Source organism: Bombina bombina, chromosome 6 (genome assembly GCF_027579735.1).
Source record: "Bombina bombina isolate aBomBom1 chromosome 6, aBomBom1.pri, whole genome shotgun sequence".
In the NCBI taxonomy this organism is placed as follows: Eukaryota; Metazoa; Chordata; class Amphibia; order Anura; family Bombinatoridae; genus Bombina; species Bombina bombina.
Genome location: NC_069504.1, coordinates 253,801,456 through 253,825,896, shown reverse-complemented (window position 1 = coordinate 253,825,896; position 24,441 = coordinate 253,801,456). Strand labels below are relative to the sequence as shown.

At 40.4% G+C, this 24,441-nt stretch overlaps 1 protein-coding gene across 1 annotated transcript in view; it reads left to right on the top strand.

Annotated features, from left to right (window-relative positions):
• The window catches only part of LGR5 (leucine rich repeat containing G protein-coupled receptor 5), a 289,155-nt gene that overhangs the window by 249,518 nt on the left and 15,196 nt on the right, over positions 1-24,441 (top strand). The window contains exons 12-15 of the mRNA XM_053716784.1: positions 12,254-12,319; positions 12,577-12,648; positions 16,640-16,711; positions 20,079-20,204. Coding sequence (XP_053572759.1) covers positions 12,254-12,319; positions 12,577-12,648; positions 16,640-16,711; positions 20,079-20,204 — 336 coding nt within the window. The remainder of the gene's footprint in view (positions 1-12,253; positions 12,320-12,576; positions 12,649-16,639; positions 16,712-20,078; positions 20,205-24,441) is intronic.

Genomic DNA, 24,441 nt, shown 5'->3' with positions numbered 1-24,441 from the left:
CAGAGTTGCTTACGGACGCGGCCAGCCTAAAAAATGTGCTCGTGCACGATTCTCCCATAGGAAACAATGGGGCTGTTTGAGCTGAAAAAAAACCTAACACCTGCAAAAAAGCCGCGTTCAGCTATGCGGTAACCCTTCCGACGTCTGCACTTAACACTCTAACATGTACCCCGAGTCTAAACACCCCTAACCTTACACTTATTAACCCCTAATCTGCCGCCCCCCGCTATCGCTGACCCCTGCATATTATTATTAACCCCTAATCTACCGCTCCGTAAACCGCCGCTACTTACATTATCCCTATGTACCCCTAATCTGCTGCCCTAACATCGCCGACCCCTATATTATATTTATTAACCCCTAATCTGCCCCCCACAACGTCGCCTCCACCTGCCTACACTTATTAACCCCTAATCTGCCGACCGGACCGCACCACTATTATAATAAAGTTATTAACCCCTAATCCGCCTCACTAACCCTATCATAAATAGTATTAACCCCTAATCTGCCCTCCCTAACATCGCCGACACCTAACTTCAATTATTAACCCCTAATCTGCCGACCGAATCTCGCGCTATTCTAATAAATGTATTAACCCCTAAAGCTAAGTCTAACCCTAATACTAACACCCCCCTAAGTTAAATATAATTTAAATCTAACGAAATTAATTAACTCTTATTAAATAAATTATTCCTATTTAAAGCTAAATACTTACCTGTAAAATAAATCCTAATATAGCTGCAATATAAATTATAATTATATTATAGCTATTTTAGGATTTATATTTATTTTACAGGTAACTTTGTATTTATTTTAACCAGGTACAATAGCTATTAAATAGTTAAGAACTATTTAATAGCTAAAATAGTTAAAATAATTACAAATTTACCTGTAAAAGAAATCCTAACCTAAGTTACAAATAAACCTAACACTAGACTATCAATAAATTAATTCAATAAACTACCTACAATTACCTACAATTAACCTAACACTACACTATCAATAAATTAATTAAATACAATTGCTACAAATAAATACAATTAAATAAACTAGCTAAAGTACAAAAAATAAAAAAGAACTAAGTTACAAAAAATAAAAAAATATTTACAAACATAAGAAAAATATTACAACAATTTTAAACTAATTACACCTACTCTAAGCCCCCTAATAAAATAACAAAGCCCCCCAAAATAAAAAAATGCCCTACCCTATTCTAAATTACTACAGTTCAAAGCTCTTTTACCTTACCAGCCCTGAACAGGGCCCTTTGCGGGGCATGCCCCAAGAAATACAGCTCTTTTGCCTGTAAAAAAAAACATACAATACCCAAGCCCCCCAATATTACAACCCACCACCCACATACCCCTAATCTAACCCAAACCCCCCTTAAATAAACCTAACACTAAGCCCCTGAAGATCATCCTACCTTGTCTTCACCATACCAGGTTCACCGATCGGTCCAGAAGAGCTCCTCCGATGTCCTGATCCAAGCCCAAGCGGGGGGCTGAAGAGGTCCATGATCCGGCTGAAGTCTTCATCCAAGCGGGGCAGAAGAGTTCTTCCATCCGATTGAAGTCTTCATCCAAGCGGCATCCATCCGGAGCGAAGCGGCAGCATCCTGAAGACCTCCACCGCATCCATCCTGGCCGACGACTGAACGACGAATGATGGTTCCTTTAACCCCTTAATGACCGAGGACGTGCAGGGTACGTCGTCAAAAAAAGGCAGTTAATGCCTGAGGACGTACCCTGCACGTCCTCGGTGTGGAAAGCAGCTGGAAGCGATCCTGCTCGCTTCCAGCTGCTTTCCGGTTATTGCAGTGATGCCTCGATATGGAGGCATCCTGCAATAACTTTACATGGCCATCCGATGCAGAGAGAGCCACTCTGTGGCCCTCCCTGCACCGGACATCGATGGCCGGTATCGTTGGTGGGTGGGAGCCGACTTGGGAGGCGGGTGGGCGGCCATCGGTGTATGTTCTGCCATCAAGGGGGGCGGGATCGGAGGCGGGGGCGCGCGCGGGGGCGCGCGGGGGCGCGCACGTGCACGGAGGTTGGCGGGTGGGCGCGTGCACGGGGCGGGAGCGGGTGGGAACCGCTACACTACGGAAAATACTGATAGGATATTGATAGGAAAAAGGGCCCAATCTTGTTTGTGCAAAAGCACAAAAATAGATCGTGGAGGGGTGGGGGGTTGGTTTTGTGTGGGGGGAAGCTACACTACAGAAAATTGTAATAAAAATAATAAAAAAACATATTTTCTTCTAAACTGGGTACTGGCAGACAGCTGCCAGTACCCAAGATGGCGCATATTAAGTTAGATTGGGAGGGTTATAGAGCTGTTTGGGGGGGATCAGTGAGGTTGGGGGCTAAGGGGGGGATAGTACACAGCAGCATATGTAAATATGCTTTTTAAAAACACAAAAAAACAACAAATATAGCTTTTATTTTAGTACTGGCAGACTTTCTGCCAGTACTTAAGATGGCGGGGACAATTGTGGGGTGGGGGAGGGAAGAGAGCTGTTTGGGAGGGATCAGGGGGTCTGATGTTTCAGGTGGGAGGCTGAGCTCTACACTAAATGTGATATTAACCCTGCAAGCTCCCTACAAGCTACCTAATTAACCCCTTCACTGCTCGCCATAATACACGTGTGATGCGCAGCGGCATTTAGCGGCCTTCTAAATACCAAAAAGCAACGCCAAAGCCATATATGTCTGCTATTTCTGAACAAAGGGGATCCCAGAGAAGCATTTACAACCATTTGTGCCATAATTGCACAAGCTGTTTGTAAATGATTTCAGTGAGAAACCTAAAATTGTGAAAAATTTAACGTTTTTTTTTAATTTGATCGCATTTGGCGGTGAAATGGTGGCATGAAATATACCAAAATGGGCCTAGATCAATACTTGGGGTTGTCTACTACACTACACTAAAGCTAAAAGTACCCCAAAAAGCTCCCTACATGCTCCCTAATTAACCCCTTCACTGCTGGGCATAATACACGTGTGGTGCGCAGTGGCATTTAGTGGCATTCTAATTACCAAAAAGCAACACCAAAGCCATATAAGTCTGCTATTTCTGAACAAAGGGGATCCCAGAGAAGAATTTACAACCATTTGTGCCATAATTGCATAAGCTGTTTGTAAATAATTTCAGTGAGAATCCTAAAGTTTGTGAAAAAATTTGTGAAAAAGTGAACAATTTTTTTTATTTGATCGCATTTGGCGGTGAAATGGTGGCATGAAATATACCAAAATTGGCCTAGATCAATACTTTGGGATGTCTACTAAAAAAAAATATATACATGTCAATGGATATTCAGAGATTCCTGAAAGATATTAGTGTTCTAATGTAACTAGCGCTAATTTTGAAAAAAAAATGGTTTGGAAATAGCAAAGTGCTACTTGTATTTATGGCCCTATAACTTGCAAAAAAAGCAAAGAACATGTAAACATTGGGTATTTCTAAACTCAGGATAAAATTTAGAAACTATTTAGCATGGGTGTTTTTTGGTGGTTGTAGATGTGTAACAGATTTTGGGGGTCAAAGTTAGAAAAAGTGTATTTTTTTTCAATTTTTCCTCATATTTTATAATTTTTTTTATAGTAAATTATAAGATATGATGAAAATAATGGTATCTTTAGAAAGTCCATTTAATGGCGAGAAAAACGATATATAATATGTGTGGGTACAGTAAATGAGTAAGAGGAGAATTTCAGCTAAACACAAACACCGCAAAAATGTAAAAATAGCCTTGGTCCCAAACGGACAGAAAATGGAAAAGTGCTGCGGTCATTAAGGGGTTAAATGACGTCATCCAAGATGGCGTCCCTCGAATTCCGATTGGCTGATAGGATTCTATCAGCCAATCGGAATTAAGGTAGGAATATTCTGATTGGCTGATGGAATCAGCCAATCAGAATCAAGTTCAATCCGATTGGCTGATCCAATCAGCCAATCAGATTGAGCTTGCATTCTATTGGCTGTTCCGATCAGCCAATAGAATGCGAGCTCAATCTGATTGGCTGATTGGATCAGCCAATCGGATTGAACTTGATTCTGATTGGCTGATTCCATCAGCCAATCAGAATATTCCTACCTTAATTCCGATTGGCTGATAGAATCCTATCAGCCAATCGGAATTCGAGGGACGCCATCTTGGATGACGTCCCTTAAAGGAACCGTCATTCTGCAGTTGGACGTCGCCGGAAGAAGATGGGTCCGCGGTGGAGGTCTTCAGGATGGAGCTGGTCGTCATCGGATGAAGATAGAAGATGCCGCTTGGATCAAGATGGTTGCCGGTCCGGATCGCCTCTTCTTCCCGGATAGGATGAAGACTTTGGAGCCTCTTCTGGACCTCTTCAGGCACCGGATGATGGATCGCCAACCCCCGCTTGGGTTGGATGAAGATTTTGGAGCCAGGACGGATCGGTGATACCTGGTGAGGTGAAGACAAGGTAGGATGATCTTCAGGGGCTTAGTGTTAGGTTTATTTAAGGGGGGTTTTGGTTAGATTAGGGGTATGTGGGTGGTGGGTTGTAATGTTGGGGGGGGGGGTATTGTATGTTTTTTTTTTTACAGGCAAAAGAGCTGAACTTCTTGGGGCATGCCCCGCAAAGGGCCCTGTTCAGGGCTGGTAAGGTAAAAGAGCTTTGAACTTTAGTAATTTAGAATAGGGTAGGGCATTTTTTTATTTTGGGGGGCTTTGTTGTTTTATTAGGGGGCTTAGAGTAGGTGTAATTAGTTTAAAATTGTTGTAATATTTTTCTTATGTTTGTAGATATTTTTTTATTTTTTGTAACTTAGTTCTTTTTTATTTTTTGTACTTTAGCAAGTTTATTTAATTGTATTTATTTGTAGGAATTGTATTTAATTAATTTATTGATAGTGTAGTGTTAGGTTAATTGTAGGTAATTGTAGGTAGTTTATTTAATTAATTTATTGATAGTATAGTGTTAGTTTTAATTGTAACTTAGTTTAGGATTTCTTTTACAGGTAAATTTGTAATTATTTTAACTATTTTAGCTATTAAATAGTTCTTAACTATTTAATAGCTATTGTACCTGGTTAAAATAAATACAAAGTTACCTGTAAAATAAATATAAATCCTAAAATAGCTATAATATAAATATAATTTATATTGTAGCTATATTAGGATTTATTTTACAGGTAAGTATTTAGCTTTAAATAGGAATAATTTATTTAATAAGAGTTAATTTATTTCGTTAGATTTAAATTATATTTAACTTAGGGGGGTGTTAGTGTTAGGGTTAGACTTAGCTTTAGGGGTTAATCCATTTATTAGAATAGCGGTGAGCTCCGGTCGGCAGATTAGGGGTTAATAATTGAAGTTAGGTGTCGGCGATGTTAGGGAGGGCAGATTAGGGGTTAATACTATTTATTATAGGGTTAGTGAGGCGGATTAGGGGTTAATAACTTTATTATAGTAGCGCTCAGGTCCGCTCGGCAGATTAGGGGTTAATAAGTGTAGGCAGGTGGAGGCGACGTTGTGGGGGGCAGATTAGGGGTTAATAAATATAATATAGGGGTCGGCGGTATTAGGGGCAGCAGATTAGGGGTACATAGGGATAATGTAGCTGGCGGCGGCGTGCGGACGGCAGATTAGGGGTTAATAAGTGTAGGTAGCTGGCGGCGACGTTGTGGGGGGCAGATTAGGGGTTAATAAATATAATACAGGGGTCGGCGGTGTTAGGGGCAGCAGATTAGGGGTACATAAGGATAACGTAGGTGGCGGTCGGCAGATTAGGGGTTAAAAAAATTTAATCGAGTGGCGGCGATGTGGGGGGACCTCGGTTTAGGGGTACATAGGTAGTTTATGGGTGTTAGTGTACTTTAGAGTACAGTAGTTAAGAGCTTTATGAACCGGCGTTAGCCCAGAAAGCTCTTAACTACTGACTTTTTTCCTGCGGCTGGAGTTTTGTCGTTAGATGTCTAACGCTCACTTCAGAAACGACTCTAAATACCGGAGTTAGGAAGATCCCGTTGAAAAGATAGGATACGCAATTGACGTAAGGGGATCTGCGGTATGGAAAAGTTGCGGCTGAAAAGTGAGCGTTAGACCCTATTTTGAGTGACTCTAAATACCGGCGGTAGCCTAAAACCAGCGTTAGGAGCCTCTAACGCTGGTTTTCACGGCTACCGCCAAACTCCAAATCTAGGTCTGTGAATCTAAAACATACTTGAGCCAGTGAATACATCTAGGATGCATGAACAGTTTATCCCTTAAAGGGACATGAAACCCCAAAATGTTCTTGTATGATTCAGATAGAGCATATATTTTTAAACAGCTTTCCAATGTACTTCAATTGTCAATTTTGCTTCATTCTCTTGGTATCCTTTATTAGATCCTTTATATAGGAGCAATGCACTACTGGGTGCTAGATGAACACATCAGTAAGCCAATGACAAAAAGTATATATAAGCAGCCACCAATCAGCAGCTAGCTCCAAGCTTTTGAGCCTACATAGGTATGATTTTCAACAAAGGATATCAAGAGAACTAAGCAAATTAGATCGTAGAAATACATTGGAAAGTTGTTTAAAATTGTATGCTCCATCTGAATCATGAAATAAATATTTTGGGTTTCATGTAACTTTAAACTATGCAATATAAAAACTGCATCACAGTTGGGCCTCTTCAGATACACTGGGCTCGATGATATAAACTTTGCAAGCTCAAACCAACTTTTTCTTGCGAACTCTCGCAGGGCTGCTCCGGTGGAATGATTGTAGAAAAAGGGGCAGTCCCTGCAAGTGGCGAGATGGCTCCTATTAAAAGTAATGGAGCTCGCTGGATAGGGATTAAATACAAATTTAACTTTTTGGTTAAAATACGATATTTGATGCACCTTAACAATACAATTTTTCCCTGCTTATTTTTGTGCGATTGGTTCAAATTTTTGTTTTGTGCGATGTTTAAAATACGAATTTTATTGTGCATTTTTCATTCGAAAATGCAGTATATGTCCCTTAGCGAGACAACCTGTTTTCAGGGTAAAAAGTGGCTATAGATCATTCCACCAGGGAAATAGAAGGACTAGTGAGAAGTCTTTAATAATCTCGCCAGCCCAGAGAGCTTTCAATCATCGAGTCCTGAGGTTCTCTTTAGAATTAAATAATATAACTATGGAACCAAAAAGTAAATAATGCTGATTTCAGTTTTTTATATATATACATATATATATTTATATATATATATAGTATATATATATATATATATATATATATATATATATATATATATATATATATATATATATATATATATATATATTCCTTGTGAATGTATTTGTGCATTAGTAGAGAATGCATAAACCACAGGTATATTTTGAAATTGCACTGTCTGCTAAATATCAATGACATTAGTTGGTTAAATGTCACATTCACTGCTATTAAATAGTTTATTATATGGGATGGCAACAATTAGGTATATTTTTGTTATCAAATATCAAAATAGTTTTATTTTTTAAAAAAATACAAATTGTTTTAAACTCTTTTATTTTATATTAATATTCTTTGAAGAGTGCATATCTACATTTTTAAATTTACGACCATGACTTAGCTTTTTTTTCTTTCATTATTCTTACATTAATTTATTTATTTATTTGTTTATTTCTATAAGCGTTCCTTGTTATTGGGCATTATAATTTCATATATATTAAATACCAGCTTGTTGTTTCAAGGGAAGACAGTTTCAATTAATTGAGTGCTTTTAAACAAGGGGTAGTCAGCAGTTTTGTGCCTCATGGGTCAGTTTTTGGAACTATTTAATTATACTTATTCATTAGTCATACTGGTTCTGGGCTTCAAGGGAAGGGAAATTGTTTTCGTGCTGAAAATACAATCATCTGTGACAGAGTTGACATGGTCAGGATTTACCCTCAGCGACTTTTAAATATTACTTTTAGCATGCAAACACCCAAAGGTTACACTTAGTAGCAATTTAATTATAGTAACAAAAGATAATCATAACTTGGGAATTATTATTTCAAAAGATAAACAATGCAGAAAAGCAGAAACTAATGCTAGTTGTATACTTGTCTGACATTATTACAGAAAATGTGGGGTTCTTATGCCACTTAATGGATCACAAGTTAAGCTTTGAAAATTGTGTACTTTTCCCAAGGATCAGTCATTTTTTGCATGCAGTCAAAATCGAGTATGTTTACCAGCATTGGCCTTTTTGAAATGGCCACCGGACACCTCCTACCTGATGTCACCGTGCCCTAAGGTGTATTTAGCACACACTATCGTGCTTGAGAGTACTTTTTTTGCACATGCACAATACAACAAGCAGTGTGGAGGGCATTTAAAACAGGAAGAACAGGGTAATTTTAAACAAATGGACCTTCTTCCAACAAGTATATTTCTGTTACATCGACAATTAGTTTAGTTCCTTGTTCTAAAAGGCAGACTCAGGGCTCGCTTCCATTGAGCTGTAACAAAATGGAGCCGTAAACTGCTAACGTGGCCAACAGCTAAAAGTAGTTAATAGCTCCATTTTAGTACCAGGATTCCATTGAAATATTTTGCGCATTGCGTGCAGTCGCTCTTTTCATGCAGGTGTAAGTTAACATTTTGTTAAGGCTTCCATCCGACGTTGGATTTCTTGGAATCTAATTAGTTACAATGGTAACCCAACCTTACACTATAAAACATACGTTTAACGTCTGTGCTCCTTATTTGTGATCACCTCGCGCAAACCTAATTACGGCTCAAAGGAGACAAGCCCTAAGTTAGCTTACACACACTGCTCGTGTGTAATTTGCTAGGCACAAGCTGGAATTGTTGTGCACGACAAGGAGCCCAGTCACATCCACAACCCCTTTGTAAATGATGATGCCACTGAAAGGAGGCTTTCAGTGGCCACTTTAAAATGGCAAACAATGTAAGAGAGAGTTTATTTTTATTGCATTCTTTTTCTTTCTTTGGATAATGTTCTATGCTGTAATCAATGGGCAATGATTTCAATACTGTAAGTATGTTGCTGAAAAAAATTACCACAACATTGTAAATTAAAAATTTAAGAATTCAGACAAATTTGTAACCACCCCTAAAATAAAATTTTGCAAATGGACAAGTTCTGAATTAGAGAACCTGCCCTCCATCTTTAATTATTGCTAGTGGTTCTAATCTGCTGTGCAAGATACCATGTACTGGGGCACTTAACACAACTATATATATATATATATATATATATATATATATATATATATATATATATATATATACTATAACTAAATACTATAAAAGATGCTCCATGAATCTAGCCCATTATGTATAGCTTAGTGGAGAGCAGGGAGGTAGGTTATATGATGGAAACTTATATATATATATATATATTAAAGGGCTGTTAAATACAGTAGAATTGCATAAACATCAAGTGCATAATAAAAAGGACTATGCAATAGCACTTTAATTTTAAATGAACAGTACATTTTTTTTTAACAAATTTCAAAATTGACTTCAATTTGCCAGCCCCCTGTATCATGTGAGAGCCATCAGCCAATCAAAGACTGATATATTTCTACACTGTGAACTCTTGCACATGCTCAGTAGAAGCTGATGCCTCAGAAAGTGAGCATATAAGAAGTGCACAATTTGATAATTTAAGTAAATTGGAAAATCTCTTAAAATTGTATGCTCTGTCTGAATCATGAAAGTCTAATTTTGACTTTAGTTTCCCCTTAACCCCTTAATGACCACAGCACTTTTCCATTTTCTGTCCGTTTGGGACCAAGGCTATTTTTACATTTTTGCGGTGTTTGTGTTTAGCTGTAATTTTCATCTTACTCATTTACTGTACCCACACATATTATATACCGTTTTTCTCGCCATTAAATGGACTTTCTAAAGATATCATTATTTTCATCATATCTTATAATTTACTATAAAAAAAATTATAAAATATGAGGAAAAAATTGAAAAAAACACACTTTTTCTAACTTTGACCCCCAAAATCTGTTACACATCTACAACCACCAAAAAACACCCGTGCTAAATAGTTTCTAAATTTTGTCCTGAGTTTAGAAATACCCAATGTTTACATCTTCTTTGCTTTTTTTGTAAGTTATAGGGCCATAAATACAAGTTGCACTTTGCTATTTCCAAACCATTATTTTTCAAAATTAGCGCTAGTTACATTAGAACACTAATATCTTTCAGGAATCTCTGAATATCCATTGACATGTATATAATTTTTTTTAGTAGACATCCCAAAGTATTGATCTAGGCCCATTTTGGTATATTTCATGTCACCATTTCACCGCCAAATGCGATTAAATACAAAAAATCGTTCACTTTTTTACAAATTTTTTCACAAACTTTATGTTTCTCACTGAAATTATTTACAAACAGCTTGTGCAATTATGGCTTAAATGGTTGTAAATTCTTCTCTGGGATCCCCTTTGTTCAGAAATAGCAGACATATATGGCTTTGGCGTTGCTTTTTAGTAATTAGAAGGCTGCTAAATGCCACTGCGCACTACACATATATTATGCCCAGCAGTGAAGGGGTTAATTATGGAGCATGTAGGGAGCTTCTAGGGTTAATTTTAGATTTAGTGTAGTGTAGTAGACAACCCCAAGTATTGATCTAGGCCCATTTTGGTATATTTCATGCCACCATTTCACCGCCAAATGCGATCAAATTAAAAAAAACATTAAATTTTTCACAATTTTAGGTTTCTCACTGAAATCATTTACAAACAGCTTGTGCAATTATGGCACAAATGGTTGTAAATGCTTCTCTGGGATCCCCTTTGTTCAGAAATAGCAGACATATATGGCTTTGGCGTTGCTTTTTGGTAATTAGAAGGCCGCCAAATGCCGCTGCATTTCACACGTGTATTATGGCTAGCAGTGAAGGGGTTAATTATGTAGCTTGTAGGGAGCTTGCAGGGTTAATTTTAGCTTTAGTGTAGAGCTCAGCCTCCCACCTGAAACATGAGACCCCCTGATCCCTCCCAAACAGCTCTCTTCCCTCCCCCACCCCCCAATTGTCCCCGCCATCTTAAGTACTGGCAGAAACTCTGCCAGTACTAAAATAAAAGCTATATTTGGGTTTTTTTTTTTTTTTTTTTTTTTAGCATATTTACATATGCTGCTGTGTAGGATCCCCCCTTAGCCCCCAGCCTTACTGATCCCCCACCAAAGAGCTCTCTAACCCTCCCCCTCTGCCTTAATGGGCGCCATCTTGGGTACTGGCAGCTGTCTGCCAGTACCCAGTTTAGTGAATAATGTGCCTTTTTTTTAAAATAAAAACCCTTTTCTGCAGTGTAGCTTCCCCCCCCCCCCAAGATCAACCCCCCACCCCTTCCACATCAATTAGCTGTTATTTACACTTTAATTCAAGTACTTTTTAAACTTGATTTTTCTGTAGTGTAGCGGTTCCCTCCCGCTCCCGCCCCGTGCACGCGCCCGCCCGCCGCCCCCCGTGCACGCGCGCGCTCCCGTGCGCGCTCCCGCCCCTCCCGCCCCCGATCCCGCCCCCCTCCACTCCACTGGGTACATCGATGGCCGCCCACCCGCCTCCCAGACTTGCTCCCACCCACCAACGATACCGGCCACCGATGTCCGGTGCAGAGAGGGCCACAGAGTGGCTCTCTCTGCATCGGATGGCCAAGGGGGGTTATTGCAGGATGCCTCCATATCGAGGCATCACTGCAATAACCGGAAAGCAGCTGGAAGCGAGCAGGATCGCTTCCAGCTGCTTTCCACACCGAGGACGTGCAGGGTACGTCCTCAGGCATTAACTGCCTTTTTTTTGAGGACGTACCCTGCACGTCCTCGGTCGTTAAGGGGTTAAGGGATATTCTAGGCTTATTGTGAAATTTAGTTTTGACTTCCAAAGGAAATATGGACACACCCATTGTACCTTCTGTATTGTAATTACTGCCTCAATCTGTGTTTCTATCTTTAAATTATTTTTGTCATTTTTGTTTGGAAAATAAATCATTAAAATCTGTCCCTTGTATTTTTACCTACACATCCATAGCGTAATTCTAATTTTCAATAAAAAAAAAATGCATTTTTACCAAATATTATGTAACCCCATCTACCTAAAAAAAAATATATTGTTTGTGAAAATAACATTTTGATCAATGTGTTTTGGAAGGAGTTATTATTTTAATCTCATTTAGGCCAAGCTTTCCAAATTATGTCTATGGTGATATGATTCTTTGCTTGTACACATCATCACTTTGTATTTTAAATTTATGTTCCTTTTTTTAAAGAGACTTATCATATAATCGGATAAAGGATTTGCCAAGCTTTTCTGGGTGTCAACGGCTTCAAAAGATGTAAGTATGACTTACAAGTGCAGGTGTTTTACATACAGAGATCAATCACTCACTGAGTCAGCAAGCATATCACATTACTTAAAAAAAGCATTACTGTGTAATGGCTGTGTATATAGTATGAAATAAAGGAGAGCATAGTAGGCCCTCCCTTTACTATCTTAGTAAAATTATGTGCTAGTGAAAATAGAATAGTCACGCTTTCTAAAATCCAGGGAATTTCATGCTTTTTTGAAAACCACTTATAATTTTCCTTTCAGTGATTTGGGCCATAACGAAGTCTATGAAATTAGATCTACCACCTTTCAGCAACTTTCTGTACTGCGTTCGCTGTGAGTATTTCACAAATCGTCAGTCATTTGATCCTAGGTTACTTGCTGTTTGGTTCAAACTATAATTACATTTATTAAGTACTGCGTGCGTTTTGTAAATGTTTAGTACATTTATGTCATAGTGCTGTTATTCAATTATTTGTAATTTTTAATTTTGTTTTTATCTGGACAAGATTAGTAGAAGGTTTAATGAGTTGTATTTTTTACAGTTACAGACAACAAATTAAAATGCAAATTATTAATAGCAATACTGCATGTTTGTTATAGTTTTGATAAACTCATTGTAGGGTATTAAAACTGTATTATATGTTAAGTACTGCTTTGTTTTTGTACACTCTTATAAACCACATCAGTCATCTGACCATTGAAGTAGAAAGTGTCTCCCAGGAGTTTGAAAGGATAGGAACCCTCACCATACATATATACTTCCTCATCTTTCTTGAGGTGGTTCAGTTTCTAGCTGCTTGGAGTTTGGGCTTTATAGAGGTACAAGGATCAGGACAAACCTTATTTATTGTTGGACCCCTGCCTACAGCTTTAGAAACTGTCTTTAGGATAATTATCCCTAGGGTCTGGCTTTGTTTTTTTTTTATCCAAACCAGGCAGCATGATTCTGTAGAAACAACAGAATAGTGGTGTGTGTGTGGGGGGGGGGGGGGGGGGCTCTACCTACTGTAGCCTATCTGCACTGTGTACACTGTCTGCTGTAACCTATACATATTTAGTTGGTTCAGTTAATTCCCAAGTACCCAATACATTTTCATGATGATTTGGTTCAGCTCCAGAATACACATTGAGATTCAGGGTGTATGTTTATTATTTCTTGCAACTGTGTAGCTAATTGGTGAGTGTGTATATTTTTATGTATGCCTCCATTTTTTTCCTTCTCTATCTTTTCTAGTAGAATTATAAGAAGGGCTGCCCTACCTGCCATTATTTTTCTATTTATGCCTCTCATTTCAGGGTAATACCCCTTTCTGTTCCCTTTCTAAATAGGTTTGTGCTTAGTTAGGCATAAATTGACTCAAGCAGAAAGAGAGAGGCATATATAGGGTTAGGAGGTTTTTTGGATGATCAAGTAGATAAAATGGACGTTTCCTGGTTTTGGTAATAACAGAATGAAAGGTTACCTTTGTATTTTCTAGATTTACATATAAAGGAAATGAACATGAAGCAGTAGTCAGGTACAGGCCAAGATTAGTAACCAGAGTAGTTATTAGATACCAGAGGAGTAATCAGGAGAGTAGTCAGGATTCAGGCCTTCAGGAACAAGCAAGTATGTCAGTAGCTGGGTCATGGAGCACAGGGGGAAACCAGAAGAATTCTCCAAAACACAGGTCCAGGGAACAGGCCAATGTTACACCAGAAAAGGGAGGTCAGGAATAAGAACACTAGGGACATCATCAAAGAAAAAAAAAACAAGCACCAAATAGTGTTCTCCGGCGCTATTTATAAGTTCCTACACCTCTTTTGATGCACTTTCTGCCATAGCCTTACTCCTAGTATCCAGAAGCCAAATAAAACCATTGGCCTCACAACCTGGATTATGTTTAGCCCTCCTGCTATTATTATTATTATTATTCTTTATTTATAAAGCACCAACAGATTCCGCAGCGCTGCCCATGGGTACAAGGATAACAGTACAATGGAGAAACAATACGATAAAAGACAAAATTTTACAGGCAAAATACAGGGGGAATTGAGGGCCCTATTCCCGTGGGAACTTACAATCTAGATGGGTAGGAGGTTGGGAAACAGGAGGTGGGGACTGCAAAGGTGAGAATGATATTAGTGAGGAGATAGAGGGCAACTGTTAGTTAAGTGAAGTTAGTTTGTTAATAAGTCGGGTGATAAGCTTCCCTGAACAGAAAGGTCTTTAGGGAACGTTTAAAGGAGGAGAGGTTAGGGGCAAGTCTGACAGCATGAGGAAGTGCGTTCCAGAGGGTTGGTGCTGCACGAGAGAAGTCCTGTAGTCTAGCATGAGAGGAGGTGATGGTAGAGGGCACAAGAAGCAGTTCATTGTTGGATCTTAGGGGGCAGGCAGGAGTATAGTTGTTGATAAGTGAGGACAGGTAGGGTGGGGCAGTATTGGTGAGGGCTTTGTAGGTCAGGGTGAGAATTTTAAATTTAACTCTGTTGTGAATGGGGAGCCAGTGAAGGGACTCACATAGAGGTGCAGCAGAAACAGAGCGTTGAGAGAGGTGGATTAGCCTGGCAGATACATTTAGGATGGATTGGAGGGGAGAGAGGCACGAGAGAGGGAGGCCAGTTAGTAAGTTGTTACAGTAGTCAAGTTGGGAAATTACCAGGGAGTGGATTAGCTGTTTAGTAGTTTCAGCACTTAGAAACGGATGAATTTTGGAGATATTGCATAGGTGGTTGCGGCAGGATGAAGAGAGAAATTGGATGTGGGGAGTGAAGGAGAGATTTGAGTCAAGCGTGACTCCGAGGCAGCGGACTTGGGGTGATGGGGAGATAGTGGTGCCGCCAACAGTGATAGAAAAATTAGAAACTGGAGTAGAGTTAGAGGGGGGAATTAGAAGTAGTTCGGTCTTGGACATGTTTATTCTTAGGTGGTGAGAGGCCATCCAGGAGGAAATGGCAGATAAGCAGTCGCTGATGTGAGAATTGACAGAAGGAGAGAGTTCAGGGGTGGAAAGGTAGATCTGGGTAACATCAGCATAAAGATGATAGCTGAAGCCATAGCTGTTGATAAGTTTACCCAGTGAAGAAGTGTAAATAGAGAAGAGTAGAGGACCCAGGACAGAGCCTTGAGGTACTCCAACAGACAGAGTCAAAAGAGAGGAGGAGTCACCAGCAAAAGAGATGGAGAAGGATCTGTTAGAGAGATAGGAGTGGATCCAGGAGAGGGCAGTGTCACAGACCCCAAGAGAGCTGAGAGTCCGTAGGAGAAGGGGATGGTCAAAAGTGTCAAAGACAGCAGAGAGGTCAAGTAAGATGAGTATAGAGTAAAAGCCTTTGCTTTTAGCAGAAAGGAGATCATTAGTAACCTTGGTGAGGGCACTCTCAGTTGAGTGTTGGGGACGGAAGCCAGATTGCAGGGGGTCGAGCAATGAGTTGGAGGACAGGAATTGGGTTAGGCGATCGCAAACTTATTTTTTAAGGAATTCTGAAGCTAGCGGGAGCAGTGATATGGGGCGGTAGTTTGCATGGGAGTTAGGGTCAAGGGAGGGTTTTTTGAGGATGAGGGTGACCTTTGCATGTTTGAAGGAGTCAGGGAATGAGCCGGTAGAAAGGGATAGGTTGAATATGTGAGTAAGAGCCGGAGTGAGGGTGGGAGACAGAGGGGGAATTAGATGTGAAGGAATAGGGTCAAGTGAGCAGGTAGTGAGGTGTGAGGAAGACAAAAGGGAAGTCACTTCACTCTCAGTGGTTGGGAGGAGGGTGCAGAGAGTGGCAGAGGGGTTGACTGGGAGCGAAGTTGGGAGATTGCTGGTTTGTGTTGGGATGTTTCTTTGGATGGCAAGTGTTTTATTGAAAAAATAGTCAGCAAGGTCTTGAGCACTGAATACAGACGATGAGGGTGGTGCAGGTGGGTAGAGGAGAGAGTTTAAAATGGAGAAGAGTCTTTTAGGGTTTGAAGAGTGAGTGGATATAAGGGAAGAGAAGTATGTATGCTTAGCAAAGCGAAGGGCAGAGGTGTAAGAGTAAAGAATGAACTTATAGTGCAGGAAAACAGGTTCAGAGCGGGATTTCCTCCAGGCACGTTCAGCAGTGCGTGAGCATTTTTGTAGGTGGCGTGCTACAGAGAACAAGTTCACCTTTAGTGCACCCCGGTTCCTGAATAGTGCTATACCCAGCAATATGACTGGCATCTCTGCTGGGATGAGCTGGGATGAGCTTCTAATCCTACTTAGGTATACAAAATTGAATGCTCTGTCTTTAAGTTATTTCATTATTTTACCGGAACTAAAAATATGCAGTCATGTTTCAAATCTCTCTTATTGCTATTATTGTTTTCTATCTATAGAGACCTGGCATGGAACAAAATTGCTTTCATTGAACCCAACTCATTTTCATCACTGCCTTCCCTTATCAAACTGTGAGTATAAAGAATGTCTGCATATTTGCTATGTTTCCATTTCAGTTTGTGTATTTGGCCCTAGATGCAGTATTATACCTAGTAATATGGCAATTATTTTGTCATAATATAATGATGTTCCAAAAATCTCATAACATCATTTATCATTATTGTTATTATTTAGCATTTTGGGAAAACATTTTTAAAGAAAATATGACAGTAATAAAAAATATTATAAAAAGTGGATTATTTTAAAAATTGGACTGCATCTTCCCAATGTGATTGCCTGTTATAAATATATCAGAGATTGTTGAAATGAGGCATTTACCTTGGATGTTTTATAGACATTGTCAGTTTATGTTTAAACTTTTATACAGAAATGCTAAGGATGTAAACATAAAAATTTTATGTTTCCTCATTTCTTTGTCTGAGAGCCAGGATTCCGAGCTGTGAAAGGATAGAATATTGGAAAAATATCCCAATTTATAGGCTTGCCACCCACTCAGAGGATATAACAAAAATATATATTTCATTAGCTTACAGCAGATGTGGTGGCAGTCTTATTCTGTCAGTTGTAGCAAGAAATGTATTATATTATCATTGTCTTTATCAAAATTTTAGGGTTAGATAACAAGTGGAGTGCAACTGGTAATGTCTATTATTTTGCATTCGGCCTCACACTAAGAATAATGCATAATCTGGTATTTCAAGTGGATGGTTAAAAATTTTAATCACAGCATCTTATACTTTTTAGTGCATTCTATACTTGGGGTTGTCACCTATCCAGGAATGACAGTTTGGGTTTCCATTTGTGTGCCCAGGCTTGTGGCTGAGTCAGGCCCGGACATGCAAATGTCAGTGTTTGGTGGAAAGCAGCTACAGCCATAAAGGTGTCTTTTGTGTGTCTTTGTGTGGATGTGTGTCTGAGTGTCTTTGTGTGTGTGTCTTTGTGTTTGTCAGTGTCTTTCTGTGTGTGTGTGTGTGTGTGTGTGTGTGTGAGTCTGTATGTGAAAGAGTGCGTGTAGTTGAGTATTTGTGTGAGAGAATGTGTGTTAGTGTGTGAGAGTGTGTGTGAGTTTTAGTGTCTTTGTGTGTGTGAGAGAGAGAGAACATTAGTGTCTTTGTGTGTGTGTGAGTGTGTGTTAGAGTGTGTGTGATAGTGTGAATATGTGATAGTATGTGATATGTGTGTGTGTTAGTGACTGTGTGGGAGAGAGTGTGTATGAGAGTGCGAGCGTTTGTGAGAAAGTATGTGTGAGTGTGAATATCTACGAGTTTGTGTTTATGTTCTATTTATGCAAAGAAATGTTGCTGTGCGCAGTGCAAGAGTGTTCGGGTTTGGCCTGAACTAAAGGTGGCAACCCTACGTACACTTTTAATGGTTTGCGCTGCAGGCGTTATTAGTGCACTCACTGAGCTAATATTACAACGGTGAGTTCAGTGTTGCACTCGAGCACAATCCACAATACAGCTGAAAAAGTTTTTTGAAACTCAAAGTAAAACATTATTACTAATAGTATTACACAGAACCAGTGGCATCACTAGGGGGGTGCGGGCCGCACCCGGGTGACACCCTCCAGGGGGTGACACCACCAGAATTTTTTATTTTTTTTAAATTTTATTGAAATTCAAAGAAATATAATGTAGAGATGCATAGATTTTTTTTATTAGAGGGGCCAGCATTTGTGAACATTAGTTGGACTGGGGAAGTTGTAGACACTTAATTTTTTTGCCCCTTGAGCCAGTGCTGCAATTTCCACAAATAGTTTTCCCGGCTGCTTTTGCTTGTTTGTACTTTGCTCCTCCCCTGCCCAATTTCACTATGAATGTTGTGGGCGTGCCGTGGGGCTTGAAAAGTTACGCTGCTAGCCTAAACCTGCCTGCCTATCTGTGCTCACTGCTCAGTGACGTGTGGAGCAGTGGAGTCACTCACTGCTGTGCTGTCTCTCTAAACGGGAACCGGAAATCGTGAGGGGGATGCCTGGCACCTGACCGCATCTGTCTGACACTGTCTCTAAAGTGAAGGAGCCACATATAATGCCCACCAGACCGGTATGGTTACGGTACACTAAATGCACACTGAAGAGGTAGGAGGGGAGGGCGGGCGGGGGTCTGGGGGTGGGCAGAGTGCAGAGGTGATTGGCCATAAGAAGAGGTAGGCACGTGGCCCGGGGCTGTGCACTGACAGACTTGGAACAGAGTCAGAGAGCAGAATTTTTATAGTTTGCACGCCTAAACCTTTTCTTTAGTGATTTATTTTAGAGTGCTCTGTTTATCTTTCATTTGATGCTCTGCTGAGCCAGGGAGCAGCTCTAGGCATGAGCTTTATAATTAATGCAGTACAGATTACATATTTTGTATGTGTGTGTTTGTGTCTGAGTTTTTGTGGGTGTGTGTCTGAGTTTTTGTGTGTGTGTCTGAGTGTTTTTGTGTGTGTGTGTCTGAGTTTATGTGTGTGTGTGTGTGTGTGTGTGTCTGAGTGTTTTTCTGTGTGTGTCTGAGTGTGTTTCCGAGTGTTTGTGTGTGTGCCTGAGTGTGTGTGCCTGAGTGTTTTTGTGTGTTTGTCTGAGCGTTTTTCTGTGTGTGTCTGAGTGTGTTTCAGAGTGTTTGTGTGTGCATCTGAGTGTGTTTTTAAGTGTGTCTGAGTATTTGTATGTGTGTGTGTGTCTGTGTTTTTGTGTTTGTGTGTGTCTGCTTTCTGGGGGGGTGACACCATAACTTACTGCACTGGGTGACACCAACCCTAGTGACGCCACTGCACAGAACTACACTCCTCTACTTGGGCACCATTGGCTTAGTACTCAAGCAATATTCAACACTATCCTATAAAAGTCTATTATGCAAAGGACTTGTGCACCCGCGCTATCCGACATGCAGATGTTAGCGTGTCCTAGACTATTGCTTGAGCGATAGAAAAATAACTTTTATGCACAATAATAAAAGCACTATTGATTGAGCTTGAGCAATGTTAATGTACAATAACACTAATATGTTTGTGCTCCACTTGTAATCATTGTATTTGAAGAAAAATAATATTCTATAAATATTAGCAGCACAGCTGACATTTTTTTTTAGTAGTTAGCACACTGAAGAAAATATTAAAAACAGTTCATAGTAATTGTAAAAGGAAAAAATTAGGCTAGAATCTAGAACGTTTTTGTTAGATAATCTCTGGCAGTTATAGGATTTACATTAAATACGGTTTAAGTCATTCACTGGAAGGATTCTTAAGACTTTAACTGCAAAGCTACCTGAGTGTTTTGTAAAAATGCTGGAACATATAAAACTATATTATTATAGTCACTCTGATTGGCATAATTTAAAGGTTGTAAGCAATATCTTAACCCCAATTGTTGGTGGTAACTTTAGTCTTTTTTTTCTCATTCAGTGATCTGTCTTCCAATCATCTGACCTCATTTCCTGTCACTGGACTCCATGGGTTGACTCATCTCAAACTCACCGGAAATTCTGCACTTCAAAGTTTGATTGCTTCAGAACATTTTCCAAAACTCAGGTGAGCATGTGATTGAGACATATTGATGGAACGTCCCATATCATCATGGGAGCAATTTACTAGATTGCTTGAGGTGTGGCTAGTTTACAATTAAATTGTAAACTTTATAAACTGGTAATTACAACATTTATCTCCATCAAGTATGTGAAGAATTATTTTTTTTGTTTCCGTCAGATTACAAAGTTTACAACTGGATTGCAAACCAGGACATATATTTCGGTTTGGTACTGTTAAATATTTGTACTCTCCGCTGTACTTCCCCTACATTGTAATGTTTTGGATGCTTATATTATTATTACTTTCTATATTGTACAGCCTTTATAAACAGATATGGCACACATCCCTGAGGAACATGCTATCCCTGAGGAATATGCAATAAATTATTGCAGATTCATTAATTTAAAATTACACATTTTAGAGATTATAAATCTTTCTCCAATCTCTCTTTTGTGCTCTCTCTCTCCCCCCTTTCTTTTGCTCTCTCTCTCCCCCTCTATTTTTCTCTCTCTCCCCCCTCTCTTTTGCTCTCTATTTCCCATCTCTTTTGCTCACTCCCCCCCCCCCCTCTCTTTTGCTCTCTCTCCCTTCTCTTTTGCTCTCTCTCCCCCTATCTTTTGCTGTCTCTCCCTCCTCTTTGGCTCTCTCCCCCCTTTCTTTTGCACTCTCTCCCCCTCTCTTTTGTTCTCTCTTCCCCCTTTCTTTTGTTTTCTCTCCCCCCCTTCTTTTGCTCTCTCTCCCCCTTTTTGTCTCTCTCCCCCCTTTCATTTGCTCTCTCTCCCCCCTCTTTGGCTCTTTCCCCCCTCTCTTTTTCTATCTCTCGCTCCCCCCTCTTTTGCTCTCTCTCCCCCCCTCTTTTTTGCTCTCTCTCTCTCCCCTCTCTTATGCTCTCTCTCCCCCTCTCTTTTGCTCTCTCTCTTCCTTCTCTTTTGCTCTCTCCCCCTCTCTTTTGCTCTCTCTCCCTTCTCTTTTGCTCTCTCTCCCCCTCTCTTTGGCTCTCTCCCCCCTTTCTTTTGCACTCTCTCTCTCCCCTTCTTTGGCTCTCTCCCCCCCTTTCTTTTGTGCTCTCCCCCCCCCCCCCCCTCTTTGGCTTCCTTTTGTTCTCTCTCCCCCCTCTCTTTTGTCCCCCCCCCCCTCTTTGGCTCTCCCCCCCCCCCCCCCTCTCTTTTGCTATCTCTCCCTTCTCTCTTTTGCTCTCTCTCCCCCCTCTTTTGCTCTCTCTCTCCGCCCTCTTTTGCTTTCTCTTCCACCTCTTTGGCTCTCTCTCCCTTCTCTTTTGTGCTATCTCCCCCTCTTTGGCTTTCTCCCCCTCTTTGGGTCTCTCCCCCCTTTTTTTCTCTCTCCCCCCTCTTTGGCTCTCCCCCCCCCTTCTTTTGCTCTCTCTCCCCCCTTTTTGGCTCTCTCCCCCCTCTCTTTTGCTCTCTCTTCCCACTCTCTTTTGCTCTCTCTCCCACCTCTTTGGCTCTCTCCCCCCCTTTTTTTGCTCCCTCTCCCCCTCTTTGGCTCTTTCCCCCCTCTCTTTTGCTCTCTCCTCCCCCTCTTTGGCTCTCTCCACCCTCTCTTTTGCTCTCTCTCCCCACTCTCTTTTGCTCTCTCTCACCCTCTTTTGCTCTCTCTCCCACCTCTTTGACTCTCTCTCCCCCTCTTTTGCTCTCTCTTCCCCTCTCTGTCTCTCTCTCTCTCAAACCCTTTATCGCTCAATCTCACGGCCCTGCCCGGCCACGCCCCTACCGTGGCACGATGCCCAGCCACGCCAATCTGGGCACCCCACCCGGCCACAGCCCCAACACGGCACCCGTCTGACAACGTCTTTCGCCACGCCGGACCGCACCCCTCGTCAAGCCCGGCCACACCCTCTGACACGCCGCTTTCACCTCCCTCTCTACTGTCAGGATACAAACGGCCAGGTATGTTTGTCCTGTGCAGTCTCTACTGCGCATGACTACATCCGACAAAGATACCTGGCCATTTATTATATAGGATTATATACCGTATATTTACCTAAATGTATGCAAAATAGAAATGTATTTATTGGAAGGTCTCAATACAGTTTTTTGGCTTGTACTCTACAGAATCCTATAAGAAGTATCTCCCCTGCTTTAAGACATAGGAAGTGTATATTTAAAGGCAGACAAGCAAAAAGCATGTATAGAAAAATATAAAAAAATCCTACCTAGACTATAGTTTATATATATATTTTCTATGACCTAGATTTGGAGTTTGGCGTTAGCCGTGAAAACCAGCGTTAGAGGCTCCTAACGCTGGTTTTAGGCGCGACTTTTCCATACCGCAGATCCCCTTACGTCAATTGCGTATCCTATCTTTTCAATGGGATCTTTCTAACTCCGGTATTTAGAGTCGTTTCTGAAGTGAGCGTTAGACATCTAACGACAAAACTCCAGCCGCAGGAAAAAAGTCAGTAGTTAAGAGCTTTCTGGGCTAACGCCAGTTTATAAAGCTCTTAACTACTGTACTCTAAAGTACACTAACACCCATAAACTACCTATGTACCCCTAAACCGAGGTCCCCCCACATCGCCGACACTCGAATAATTTTTTTTAACCCCTAATCTGCCGACCGCCACCTACGTTATCCTTATGTACCCCTAATCTGCTGCCCCTAACACCGCCGACCCCTGTATTATATTTATTAACCCCTAACCTGCCCCCCACAACGTTGCCTCCACCTACCTACACTTATTAACCCCTAATCTGCCGACCGCAAAGCGCCGCCACCTACGTTATCCTTATGTACCCCTAATCTGCTGCCCCTAACACCGCCGACCCCTATATTATATTTATTAACCCCTAATCTGCCCCCCTCAACGTCGCCTCCACCTGCCTACACTTATTAACCCCTAATCTGCCGACCGGACCTGAGCGCTACTATAATAAAGTTATTAACCCCTAATCCGCCTCACTAACCCTATAATAAATAGTATTAACCCCTAATCTGCCCTCCCTAACATCACTGACACCTAACTTCAATTATTAACCCCTAATCTGCCGACCGGAGCTCACCGCTATTCTAATAAATGTATTAACCCCTAAAGCTAAGTCTAACCCTAACACTAACACCCCCCTAAATTAAATATAATTTAAATCTAACGAAATTAATTAACTCTTATTAAATAAATTATTCCTATTTAAAGCTAAATACTTACCTGTAAAATAAATCCTAATATAGCTACAATATAAATTATATTATAGCTATTTTAGGATTTATATTTATTTTGCAGGTAACTTTGTATTTATTTTAACCAGGTACAATAGCTATTAAATAGTTAAGAACTATTTAATAGCTAAAATAGTTAAAATAATTACAAATTTACCTGTAAAAGAAATCCTAACCTAAGTTACAATTAAACCTAACACTAGACTATCAATAAATTAATTAAACTACCTACAATTATCTACAATTAACCTAACACTACACTATCAATAAATTAATTAAATACAATTGCTACAAATAAATACAATTAAATAAACTAGCTAAAGTACAAAAAATAAAAAGAACTAAGTTACAAAAAATAAAAAAATATTTACAAACATAAGAAAAATATTACAACAATTTTAAACTAATTACACCTACTCTAAGCCCCCTAATAAAATAACAAAGCCCCCCAAAATAAAAAAATGCCCTACCCTATTCTAAATTACTAAAGTTCAAAGCTCTTTTACCTTACCAGCCCTGAACAGGGCCCTTTGCGGGGCATGCCCCAAGAAATACAGCTCTTATGCCTGTAAAAAAAACATACAATACCCAAGCCCCCCAACATTACAACCCACCACCCACATACCCCTAATCTAACCCAAACCCCCCTTAAATAAACCTAACACTAAGCCCCTGAAGATCATCCTACCTTGTCTTCACCTCACCGGGTATCACACCGATCCGTCCAGAAGAGCTCCTCCGATGTCCTGATCCAAGCCCAAGCGGGGGGCTGAAGAGGTCCATGATCCGGCTGAAGTCTTCATCCAAGCGGGGCAGAAGAGGTCTTCCATCCGATTGAAGTCTTCATCCAAGCGGCATCTTCTATCGTCATTCATCCGGAGCGGAGCGGCAGCATCCTGAAGACCTCCGACGCGGAACATCCATCCTGGCCGACGACTGAACGACGAATGACGGTTCCTTTAAATGACGTCATCCAAGATGGCGTCCCTCAAATTCCGATTGGCTGATAGGATTCTATCAGCCAATCGGAATTAAGGTAGGAATATTCTGATTGGCTGATGGAATC